This window comes from Penaeus chinensis, chromosome 17 (genome assembly GCF_019202785.1).
Source record: "Penaeus chinensis breed Huanghai No. 1 chromosome 17, ASM1920278v2, whole genome shotgun sequence".
Taxonomy (NCBI): domain Eukaryota; kingdom Metazoa; phylum Arthropoda; class Malacostraca; order Decapoda; family Penaeidae; genus Penaeus; species Penaeus chinensis.
In genome coordinates, this window is record NC_061835.1 from 9,200,836 (window position 1) to 9,213,335 (window position 12,500).

Here is a 12,500-nt window from a genome sequence, read left to right on the forward strand (position 1 = left end):
ACAATACATTTCCTGGAGAACAGAAAGACGGTTATGTCTATATATTTTTTTACCGGTGAATCTGCTAGTATTGCCTTCTTCCTTGGTCCCTTTTTATGAATGCTTTTCTTTTTTCTCAGGTTATGGCTACAGCGGCTGAAATGCAGATCGACATCCTTATCTAACATGAAAAAAACTTGTATAATTCTTAATAAAATTATTGATTATTATAAAAAAATTTAATAAGGAATTTTTATACATGGAAAACTTGATCACACGTAAACATTCTCATGCTTAGTATTAAGTGTACTTCGCTTGATAATCCAAAAGGGTATGGAATAGCATGGTAGTCAGTATCCCACGACCATGTGTTTTAACAGAAACGGGAACAACTTCTCTTCTGAGGTGAATTTAAGTGTAAAGCATGCAATTGTCTCTCTGTGTCTGTCCTTCTAAAACTTGTGTCAGAAGTGGGATTCGAACCCACGCCCGGAAGACCGGACTGCGACCTGAACGCAGCGCCTTGGACCGCTCGGCCATCCTGACTACATTAGAATGGAAATTGTGCGTGTTAATAAAGTTTATATACATACATGCGTGAAAAGAAGGAAAAAGTGTTATAGTACTAACAACGATGATGTTATATCAGTCACGACTAGGAAAGAAATGTGATACGATGCAATATAGTAATGATTACAAAGTTATTGATGGATATACTTGGACGAGAAAAGTCGAGGAGAGTTATCAAGATGAAACGTTTAACAATAATAACGGTAAAAATAATCACCAACCCGATATTAATTACGGTGATAACAATTGTTGCTACCATTATTATTATCTTCATTTTCAACATTATCACTTACACCGCCATCACCTAAGGATATCCAGTGTCACTATTATTATCATTATCTTTGCATGTATTATTATTCCATACCCAGCTCTGTTATTTAGCAACGTCATCAACATATCCATACGTAACGCTTTATTTTCCACCTATTTCGTGAACTTTTAGAACGCCTTATTTTAAGACACGTTTCAGGCCAAAGCCAAATTACTGTTTATACCGGATCTATATCTATCGATTTGTCTATCTATCTAAATACGCTGTATGTAAAAGGATTTAGATAGAAGTATTAGATGTGCCTTACTATCGATAACGAAAAAAAAAAAAAAAAAAAAAAAAAAAACGGTATACACGCAGTCACTGTCTGCTGTGTTCTCCGATGTGATACTAATAAATGTCAAAGAAAGAAAACATACGGAAAAATAATCGAAATTATAAAAGAGTCCTTAAAATATGCCCTATAACTAATAGTTAATATATAAGTCACTGTCTTCTGTGCTGTCCGATGTGATACTAATAAAAGTCAGAGAAGAGTATAAAAAAACAACAAAAAACATGTGGAAGAACAATCGAAACTATAAAAAAGTCTTTAGAATATGCTCTATAACCAATAAGTAATATACAAACGCAATGATATGATAGTGACCAAAGGAAGGGAGGGCATTAGATATGCAACAGAGATTAGGAATGTGCAGTTCAAACAGTCACATTCTTGAGGTCTTAATCAATTTCTACTTTAACTTTGATCGTCAAAAATATTGTATACATAACAGGAAACAAGTAGTAACTGATTTCGTAAAGAATGTTAGTACAGATTGGCTAATGCTTATAAACTGGGAAATGCAGATAAATGTGCTTAATAACTCGAAAATAAGGCCAAAAAATCCGTCTTCAGCCTTTTCATAGTCATTCAGTTTGCTGTCTTTGTGTTTAACGTAAGATTCAAGACACACACACACACACACACACACACACACACACACACACACACACACACACACACACATATATATATGATATGTATGTGTGTGTGTATGGTATGTATACATATATAACACACGAATGTATATACAGACATGTATCCTTATGCACTTCATAACATTTTATATATCTTAGGTAGAGTCTATGATATCAATGAATATAAAACATATAGTGTGTTTAAAGACTGTTTATTAAATTACAAAAGCCGATTCTGAGACTTTTAAAAACCACGAAGATTCCTCGGAAGTCCTTAACCGTGATATCCACCGTAGCCTGTGAAAGTCGAACAAAATATTGAATGTCATATAAAGAAGCATGTACGGTTCTTTAACAAAGTTCTCAGCTCAAAATATATCCTTAGTTAAGAACCACTTGCCTCCTGAGGTCGGGCATGGCTTGGTGACGGTGACGTACTGCTTCTGGTACTGCGTCCTGGTGACGTACTGAGGCACCGTCTGGGTGATGTACTCGGGCACCGTCTGCGTTCGGGTGACGTACTGTGGCACCTGCTGCGTTTGGGTGACGTAGCGCGGCTGGTACTGCAGTGGGAATGGCTGATGTTACATTTGCAATAGTAAAGGTTAGATGAAATGTTTTATTAGCAGGTTGAGAGCACTGCAATGGAGGATATAAAAGAATATGTAGCAGTGTGAGAGCTTACCTGAGTCTGGTACTGCGTCTGAGTCTGGTACTGGGTTGTGGTTACGTACTCGGGCACGGTCTCCGTCCGGGTCACGTACTGGATCTCAGGCTTGCATTTCTGGGGGCGAGAACAGAAGAAATTTGTCTCCTTTTCTGTGCCAAAAACAAGAGTACAATCTATAAAACCCTAAGGATGATTTATATAGTCATAAAGGCGTTGTTTAGGCACTACTCACAGGGGCCTGATAACCATACTGGGCCTCAGGAGCCGCCGCCACCACTGCCACCATCAGGGTCGCCGTCAGGAAGGAGCTGAGGAGAGGAAGCACATCACCAATTAACCATCTTGAAAGCGTTCTAATGTGTTCTCCAGAAATGAGTATGAAATAGAGTTAAAAAGATCCAATACCTAATATCACGAACCCTCTATTTCGCAGTAATGAAATATGAAACTAAGAACTCACAAATGCATGTTGAAGTGCTTTTAAGGTAGTGTTTCTTAAGGAGTTAACAGCGAACTGCGTGTGTGTGTAATGTTGCTGGGCATTATATAGCCCTTCTCGTCACTCCCTGACCTTCGTCCACTATGCCTGGTGTTCCTCTGCTTAAAACTTCTCCATAATACTGCACAACATAATCCTTTTTTATATATATAATTTAAACTTACCAACTGGAGATGCATTCTCAGTCCTTTCAGCATTATTATCATTTATATAGTGATAATCGTAATAAAATCGTAAGCTGTACTCCATTCGCAAATTTGCCTACGTGTCGACCTTGCTGGGTGGGCGGGAAAGTCTGGAGTGAGGAGAGAAGCCGAGTATATAAGGTCTCCAGCGGCACACCGACCCTGCAGTTCTCAGCGGTAGTTCGTTTGGCAAGAGTGTCACTTAAACCTTTTCAATATGATTCGGTTCGTCACTTCATTTTGTTGCATTTATCCAAAAAACAAAAATTGTGCAGTCTTCAATATACATACCTACATACTTGCATACACACACACACACACACACACACACACACACACACATATATATATATATATATATATATATATATATATATATATATATACCAATACACACAAATATATCTATCTATCTATCAATATTGCACACACATATACACATTTATATATATATATATATAGATATATATATATATATATATATATATATATATATTTACACACACGCACACATAAACACACATGTATATATATGTGTGTGTATGTGTGTGTGTATGTGTGTGTATGTGCATATGTATGTGTATATGTATATGTGTGTGTATGTGTGTGTGCATGTGCATGTGTATGTGTGTGTGTATGTGTATGTGTGTGTGTGTGTTATAATATAAATAGATATATTTGTGTGTATGTGGATGCACTTTTTTCTTTTTAGCGCCGTTTTCGCAACCATCCTTCTCGCATCGGCGGTCGTTGAGGCCCAGTATGGCTACGCAAAGGTTGGTACGACTAATTGGATTTTTTTTAGAAGGATATTATTTATTGTAGCATTTCATTTCCATTTGTAGTATTCACTCAAAGACCTGGCTAATCTGAGGAGTATTTCTTGATAGGCTACACAGATGTCAGTGTCAAACTTATTTGGAATGTCTAAACTCTCTCTTTCCCTTCCAGCCGTGCCCTCCTGAGGTCAGATACGTGACCAAGACGCAGTCGGTGCCCCAGTATGTCACTGTGACCCGGTACCAAACTCAGACACAGTACCACACCGCCGTAAGTACCTGTCAAATATATGTCATGTCTAGTTTTGGTCACACCATCGGATAAATAATTAAAAATAGACTTAATTTCTTAATTTCTCTCATTTTCTTTCACGATATATCCTAAATGGCTTTGTAATTAATTCACCGCCCCATCTCTTCGTCCAGTACACCACCCAGTACGTGACCGAGACCCAGGCCGTGCCCCAATATGTGACGAAGACGCAGGCAGTGCCCCACTACGTGACGGAGACAGTGCCACAGTACGTCATCACAACCGTCCCACAGCAGGAGTACGTCACCGTCGACCAGTACTGCAAGCCCTCCGGAGGTAGGTCGCTCCACGCATGTGACTTCCTTGGAGTTGATTACATATAATACATTTCCTGGAGAACAGAAAGACGGTGATGTCTATATATTTTTTTACCGGTGAATCTGCTAGTATTGCCTTCTTCCTTGGTCCCTTTTTATGAATGCGTTTCTTTTTTCTCAGGTTATGGCTACAGCGGCTGAAATGCAGATCAACATCCTTATCTAACATGAAAAGACTTGTATAATTCTTAATAAAATTATTGATTATTATTACTTTTTTTAATAAGGAATTTTTATACATGGAAAATTTGATCACACGTAAACACTCTCATGCTTAGTATTAAGTGTACTTCGCTTGATAATCCAAAAGGGTATGGAATAGCATGGTAGTCAGTATCCCACGACCATGTGTTTTAACAGAAACGGGAACAACTTCTCTTCTGAGGTGAATTTAAGTGTAAAGCATGCAATTGTCTCTCTGTGTCTGTCCTTCTAAAACTTGTGTCAGAAGTGGGATTCGAACCCACGCCCGGAAGACCGGACTGCGACCTGAACGCAGCGCCTGGGACCGCTCGGCCATCCTGACTACATTAGAATTGAAATTGTGCGTGTTAATAAAGTTTATATACATACATGCGTGAAAAGAAGGAAAAAGTGTTATAGTACTAACAACGATGATGTTATATCAGTCACGACTAGGAAAGAAATGTGATACGATGCAATATAGTAATGATTACAAAGTTATTGATGGATATACTTGGACGAGAAAAGTCGAGGAGAGTTATCAAGATGAAACGTTTAACAATAATAACGGTAAAAATAATCACCAACCCGATATTGATTCCAATGATAACAATTGTTGCTACCATTATTATTATCTTCATTTTCAACATTATCACTTACACCGCCATCACCTAAGGATATCCAGTGTCACTATTATTATCATTATCTTTGCATGTATTATTCTTCCATCTCCAGCTCTGTTATTTAGCAACGTCATCAACTTTATTTTCTACCTATTTCATGAACTTTTAGAACACCTAATTTTAAGACACGTTTCAGGCCTAAGCCATATTACTGTTTATACCGGATCTATATCTATCGATTTGTCTATCTATCTAAATACGCTGTATGTAAAATGATTTAGATAGATGTATTAGATGTGCCTTACTACCGATAACAAAAATAATTCCGTCGGCCTTTGTAGCAACGGTACACACGCAGTCACTGTCTGCTGTGTTCTCCGATGTGATACTAATAAATGTCAAAGAAAGAAAACACACGGAAAAATAATCGAAACTATTAAAGAGTCTTTAAAATATGCCCTATAACCAAGAGTTAATATATCAGTCACTGTCTTCTGTTCTGTCCGATGTGATACTAATAAGAGCCAAAGAAGAGAGAGAGAGAGAAAAAAAAAAAAAAAAACATGTGGAAGAACAATCGAAACTATAAAAATGTCTTTCGAATATGCTCTATAACCAATAAGTAATATACAAACGCAGTGATATGATAGTGACCAAAGGAAGGGAGGGCATTAGATATGCAACGGAGATTAGGATTGTGCAGCTCAAACAGTCACATTCTTGAGGTCTTAATCAATTTCTACTTTAACTTTGATCGTCAAAAATATTGTATACATAACAGGAAACAAGTAGTAACTGATTTCGTAAAGCATGTTAGTACAGATTGGCTAATGCTTATAAACTGGGAAATGCAGATAAATGTGCTTAATAACTTGAAAAATAAGGCCAAAAAATCCGTCTTCAGCATTTTGATAGACATTCAGTTTGGTGTCTTTGTGTTTAACGTAAGATTCAAGACACACACACACACACACACACACACACACACACACACACACACACACACACACACACACACACACATATATATATGATATGTATGTGTGTGTGTATGGTATGTATACATATATAACACAGAGTCCGTGTGTGTACGAATGTATATACAGACATGTATCCTTATGCACTTCATAACATTTTATATCTCTTAGGTAGAGTCTATGATATCAATGAATATAAAACATATAGTGTGTTTAAAGACTGTTTATTAAATTACAAAAGCCGATTCTGAGACTTTTAAAAAACACGAAGATTCCTCGGAAGTCCTTAACCGTGATATCCGTAGCCTGTGAAAGTCGAAACAAATATTAAATGTCATATAAAGAAGCATGTACGGTTCTTTAACAAAGTTCTCAGCTCAAAATATATCCTTAGTTAAGAACCACTTGCCTCCTGAGGTCGGGCATGGCTTGGTGACGGTGACATACTGCTTCTGGTACTGCGTCCTGGTGACGTACTGAGGCACCGTCTGGGTGATGTACTCGGGCACCGTCTGCGTTCGGGTGACGTACTGGGGCACCTGCTGCGTTTGGGTGACGTAGCGCGGCTGGTACTGCAGTGGGAATGGCTGATGTTACATTTGCAATAGTAAAGGTTAGATGAAATGTTTTATTAGCGGGTTGAGAGCACTGGAATGGAGGATATAAAAGAATATGTAGCAGTGTGACAGCTTACCTGAGTCTGGTACTGTGTCTGAGTCTGGTACTGGGTTGTGGTTACGTACTCGGGCACGGTCTCCGTCCGGGTCACGTACTGGATCTCAGGCTTGCACTTCTGGGGGCGAGAACAGAAGAAATTTGTCTCCTTTTCTGTGCCAAAAACAAGAGTACAATCTATAAAACCCTAAGGATGATTTATATAGTCATAAAGACGTTGTTTAAGCACTACTCACAGGGGCCTGATAACCATACTGGGCCTCAGGAGCCGCCGCCACCACTGCCACCATCAGGGTCGCCGTCAGGAAGGAGCTGATTTGAGGAAGCACATCACCAATTAACCATCTTGAAAGCGTTCTAATATTTTCTTCAGAAATGAGTATGAAATAGAGTTAAAAATGTCCAATACCTGATATCATGAACCCTCTATTTCGCAGTAATGAAACATGAAACTAAAAACTCACAAATGCATGTTGAAGTGCTCTTAAGGTAGTGTTTCTTAAGGAGTTAACAGTGAACTGTGTGTGTGTGTAATGTTGCTGGGCATTATATAGCCCTTCTCGTCACTCTCTGACCTTCGTCCACTATGCCTGGTGTTCCTCTCCTTAAATCTTCTCCATAATACTGCGCAACATAATCCTTTTTATATATATAATTTAAACTTACCAACTGGAGATGCATTCTCAGTCCTTTCAGCATTATTATCATTTATAGAGTGATAATCGTAATAAAATCGTAAGCTGTACTCCATTCGCAAATTTGCCTACGTGTCGACCTTGCTGGGTGGGCGGGAAAGTCTGGAGTGAGGAGAGAAGCCGAGTATATAAGGTCTCCAGCGGCACACCGACCCTGCAGTTCTCAGCGGTAGTTTGTTTTGGCAAGAGTGTCACTTAAACCTTTTCAATATGATTCGGTTTGTCACTTCATTTTGTTGCATTTATCCAAAAAACAAAAATTGTGCAGTCTTCAATATACATACCTACATACTTGCATACACACACACACACACACACATATATATGTATATATATATATATATATATATATATATATATCCACATACACACAAATATAACTATCTATCTATCAATATTGCACACACATATACACATTTATATATATATATATATATAGATAGATATATATAGATATATATATTTACACACACGCACACATAAACACACATGTATATATATGTGTGTGTATATATATGTGTGTGTATGTGTGTGTGTGTATGTGTGTGTATGTGCATATGTATGTGTGTGTGTATGTGTATGTGTGTGTGTGTGTATAATATAAATAGATATATTTGTGTGTATGTGGATGCACATGTGTCTGGGTATAACAGTGCACTAGTTCATAAAAACCTCCAATAATGATTTCATTTTTTTTTTTTTTTTTTGCAGTGCTGTTCTGGCAACCCTCTTCGTGGCAGCAGCGGTCGTTGAGGCCCAGTATGGCTACGCAAAGGTTAGCATCAGACGTCAGCAGTATTAGCATGTGAAAATTCTTTAGAAAAAAGTCATAAATCACAGTGTACAGCTTCGAAATTAGTTCCATTAGCAAATTGACTGCGACCCTTAAAAAACAAATAAGTAAACATAAATATATAAATAAATATAAAATATATACCAGATTCACGTCTCGACCCCAATTGCCTCCCTTCCAGCCGTGTCCTCCGGAGGTCAGACACGTGACCAAGACGCAGACGGTGCCCCAGTATGTCACTGTGACCCGGTACCAAACCGAGACACAGTACCACACCGCAGTAAGTACCTGTCGACTATTTTTATCATGTCTGTTTCGCTCACACTTCCAGATAGTTCAGTAAAAAATAGACATCAATTTATCTCATTTTCTTTTACGTTATAACTTAATGGTTTTGTAATGAATTTAGTGCCCCATTTCTCCGTCCAGTACACCACTCAGTACGTGACCGAGACCCAGGCCGTGCCCCAGTATGTGACGCAGACACAGGCAGTGCCCCACTACGTGACCGAGACAGTGCCACAGTACGTCACCACAACCGTCCCGCAGCAGGAGTACGTCACCGTCGACCAGTACTGCAAGCCCTCCGGAGGTAGGGCGTCTTTTTATTATCATTTTGTAGACATTCAGTTGCAGCATAATGCAATTCTTCAAGAATATGAATAGGGTTTCATTTGTTCTGACGGAGGTATTGATACTCGATCTTGTCCTTTGCAGGCTATGGCTACAGCGGCTAAAGTGCAGACCTCCTTCATTAGCTAACATGGAGAAACATGTATGATTCTTAATAAAATTATTGATTATTAATACCTTTTGATGAGGTCCTTTCGTATATCGAATTCTCACTGCATCATGAACATTTTTATAACACACGCAAACACTTACATGATGACTATCAAAGCGTAATTATAAAGGTGCCAGACAGCGAGGTAGTCTGTATCCCCGACGACGTGTTTCAACAGAAATAAGATCGGGTTTAGTTGTTATTGAGATAAGTGTATATGTTAAACATGCAATTGTCTCTCTGTGTCTGTACTTCTAAAACTTGTGTCAGAAGTGGGATTCGAACCCACGCCCGGAAGACCGGACTGCGACCTGAACGCAGCGCCTTGGACCGCTCGGCCATCCTGACTTGGCTATTCTCTCACTTACGTGCAGAAGAAGAGGAACGAATAAAGATATATTACATGGATATGAAATTTGAAAAAAAAACAAACAGAAGTAGTTGGCGGCGTTAACAAAGATAATGTCAGTAACGTATAATATGTTTCATTATCGTTATTACTAGGATTATGTCCAGTAACACTGATGATCATCTCTATCGTAGAAACAAGAGCGCACCCACAGGCCCGGACAGAAGGACGGCCTGTAAAAGAACCTGCCTCGGCGTTTTGAGGAACAGGAGAACGAGGGCGGAATGCTGTTCTAAGTCGTGAACAGGAACAAACGGATTTCCAAAGCGATGTAAGTTCTGATTGTTTGATCCTTCTGGAAAATTCAACTGACTATGCCCAATGGCTCGGAAGGGAAACTTTTTTTCTCCCTCATTAGTATGTGCATTAGGTATGGTGGAGAAGTATATTTCCTTTGATATTTCATGAATATTTTTATTGTGATCAGGATAACGTTTCCACTTGTGTGTGTGCGGGCATATATATGTGTGTGTGTGTATGTATGAATGTATGTATATACATATATAGGTATACATTTATATACATACATGCATATATATATACACACATATATAAATAAATATATATATTTGTGTGTGCGCGCGCGCACACACACACACACATATATATGTATGTGTGTGTGCGTGTGTATGTATACGTATATATATATATGCACACACACACACACACACATATATACATACATACATATATATATATATACATGTGTGTGTGTCTGTGTGTGTGTATGTGTGTATATATATACATGTCTGTATATACATATATATACATGTCTGTATATACATATACATACATGTCTGTATATACATATATATACATGTCTGTATATACATATATATACATGTCTGTATATACATATAAATACATGTCTGTATATACATATATATACATGCATACATGTGTGTATATATATGTATATTAAGACGTGAGAACTTTCGAAAAATAAAATAATGAATCAAAGCTTCGAGATTCGTTCCAATATCAAGCCATAGATGTAACTTAAGACCTAACAACAATGAAATAGAATAGAATAAAATATAAGCCTGACTTCTTACGTCTCGACCCCAATTGCCTCCCTTCCAGCCGTGTCCTCCGGAGGTCAGACACGTGACCAAGACACAGTCGGTGCCCCAGTATGTCACTGTGACAGTACTACACCGCGGTAAGTACCTGTTAACTATTTGGCATGTGTGGTTTCGCTCACACCTTCAGATAGTTCAGTAAAAATAGACATTTTTTCTGGCATTTGTGAGGTCTAGTTTCTCGCCATCAGATAGTCCATTTTGTTTCTCCTTACTTTGGTACTTTGTTTAAATAGATCTTTCATTAACTATATGCTTAATCTACTCGGACAGTACACCAACCAGTACGTGACCGAGACCCAGGCCATGCCCCACTATGTGACGCAGACGCAGGCTGTGCCCCACTACGTGACGGAGACAGTACCACACTACGTCACCACAACCGTCCCGCAGCAGGAGTACGTCACCGTCGACTAGTACTGCAAGCCCTCAGGAGGTAGGGTGTCTTTTTATTATCATTTTGTAGACATTCAGTTGCAGCATAATGCAATTCTTCAAGGATAGGAATAGGGTTTCATTTGTTCTGACGGAGGTATTGATACTCGATCTTGTCCTTTGCAGGCTATGGCTACAGCGGCTGAAGTGCAGACCTACTTCATTAGCTAACATGGAGAAACTTGTATGTTTCTTAATAAACTTATTGATTATCAATACCTTAGGCCCTTTCGTATATTGAATTTCCACTGCATCATGAAAAGTTTTATAACACGCAAACATTAACATGGTAACTATCAAAGCATAATTTGATCACACGTAAACACTCACATGCTTAGTATTAAGTGTACTTCGCTTGATAATCCAAAAGGGTATGGAATAGCATGGTAGTCAGTATCCCACGACCATGTGTTTTAACAGAAATGGGAATAACCTCTCTTCTGAGGTGAATTTAAGTGTAAAGCATGCAATTGTCTCTCTGTGTCTGTCCTTCTAAAACTTGTGTCAGAAGTGGGATTCGAACCCACGCCCGGAAGACCGGACTGCGACCTGAACGCAGCGCCTTGGACCGCTCGGCCATCCTGACTCTGAAGTCTGAAGGATATTAGCACATGAGAACTCTTTCGAAAAATAAAATCATAAATAAAAGCTTCGAGATTCGTTCAATTAGCAAGCCACAGATGTAACTTAAGACCTAATGACAATCAAATAGAATAGAATGAAATATATGCCTAACTTCTCACGTCTCGACCCCAATTGCCTCCCTTCCAGCCGTGTCCTCCGGAGGTCAGATACGTGACCAAAACGCAGTCGGTGCCCCAGTATGTCACTGTGACCCGGTACCAAACCCAGACACAGTACCACATCGCGGTAAGTACCTGTCAACTATTTGTCGTCTAGTTTTGGTCACACTTTCAGATAGTTTCTTAACGATAGAAGTAGTTTTACTTATCTATTCATCTTAATTTCTCATTTTTTTTCTCGAGATAACTTCAGATAGACAATCAAAGATTACATTTATTGATTCGTTTCTTATTTATCGCACCTTTTTACGTTTTATCCAAATTGGTATCTCTCCGTCCGGTACACCACCCAGTACGTGACAGAGACCCAGGCCGTGCCCCAATATGTGACGCAGACGCAGGCAGTGCCCCGCTACCTGACAGAGACAGTGCCACAGTACCACAACCACAACCGTCCAGCAGCAGGAGTACGTCACCGTCGACCAGTACTGCAAGCCTTCCGGAGGTAGGTTGTGTGAAGATTCCTTTTTGTCACTGTTGCAATTATGATAGCCTCGG

General features: G+C 38.9%; 4 protein-coding genes and 4 non-coding genes across 9 annotated transcripts in view; 2 read left to right on the plus strand and 6 right to left on the minus strand.

The window, feature by feature from the left end:
• LOC125034256 overlaps positions 1-209 on the plus strand; it is a 1,103-nt gene extending 894 nt beyond the window's left edge. The window contains exon 5 of the mRNA XM_047625992.1: positions 120-209. Within this exon, the coding sequence (XP_047481948.1) occupies positions 120-139 (20 nt within the window). The 3' untranslated portion in view covers positions 140-209. The remainder of the gene's footprint in view (positions 1-119) is intronic.
• A 232-nt stretch (positions 210-441) lies between these two features.
• Trnal-cag lies at positions 442-525 on the minus strand. Its single transcript has one exon. It is a non-coding gene; the product is annotated as a tRNA-Leu (tRNA).
• Positions 526-1,976: 1,451 nt separating this feature from the next.
• Positions 1,977-2,968, minus strand: LOC125034252. Its single transcript, XM_047625987.1, has 5 exons — positions 2,911-2,968; positions 2,683-2,758; positions 2,466-2,564; positions 2,181-2,343; positions 1,977-2,077 (listed from the first exon to the last, which is right to left on the minus strand). Exons 1-5 carry the CDS (start codon positions 2,916-2,918, stop codon positions 2,055-2,057), a joined length of 369 nt encoding a protein of 122 aa, XP_047481943.1. The 5' UTR covers positions 2,919-2,968; the 3' UTR covers positions 1,977-2,054.
• Positions 2,969-4,985: 2,017 nt separating this feature from the next.
• Positions 4,986-5,069, minus strand: Trnal-cag. Its single transcript has one exon. It is a non-coding gene; the product is annotated as a tRNA-Leu (tRNA).
• Positions 5,070-6,534: 1,465 nt separating this feature from the next.
• Positions 6,535-7,515, minus strand: LOC125034253. Its single transcript, XM_047625988.1, has 5 exons — positions 7,466-7,515; positions 7,238-7,313; positions 7,021-7,119; positions 6,736-6,898; positions 6,535-6,632 (listed from the first exon to the last, which is right to left on the minus strand). The coding sequence occupies exons 1-5, from the start codon at positions 7,471-7,473 to the stop codon at positions 6,613-6,615; spliced, it is 366 nt and encodes a 121-aa protein (XP_047481944.1). The 5' UTR covers positions 7,474-7,515; the 3' UTR covers positions 6,535-6,612.
• A 351-nt stretch (positions 7,516-7,866) lies between these two features.
• LOC125034254 lies at positions 7,867-11,381 on the plus strand. Of its 2 annotated transcripts, none has more exons than XM_047625990.1 (5): positions 7,867-7,914; positions 8,408-8,471; positions 8,671-8,769; positions 8,919-9,081; positions 11,326-11,381. In XM_047625990.1, exons 1-5 carry the CDS (start codon positions 7,907-7,909, stop codon positions 11,343-11,345), a joined length of 354 nt encoding a protein of 117 aa, XP_047481946.1. In that variant the 5' UTR covers positions 7,867-7,906; the 3' UTR covers positions 11,346-11,381. The 2 variants fall into 2 exon arrangements, with proteins under 2 accessions (XP_047481946.1, XP_047481945.1); XM_047625989.1 differs by lacking the exon at positions 11,326-11,381 and adding an exon at positions 9,207-9,296.
• Trnal-cag lies at positions 9,538-9,621 on the minus strand. Its single transcript has one exon. It is a non-coding gene; the product is annotated as a tRNA-Leu (tRNA).
• A 320-nt stretch (positions 11,382-11,701) lies between the features above and the next one.
• On the minus strand, positions 11,702-11,785 carry Trnal-cag. The gene has a single exon. It is a non-coding gene; the product is annotated as a tRNA-Leu (tRNA).
• Between the last annotated feature and the right edge of the window lie 715 nt (positions 11,786-12,500).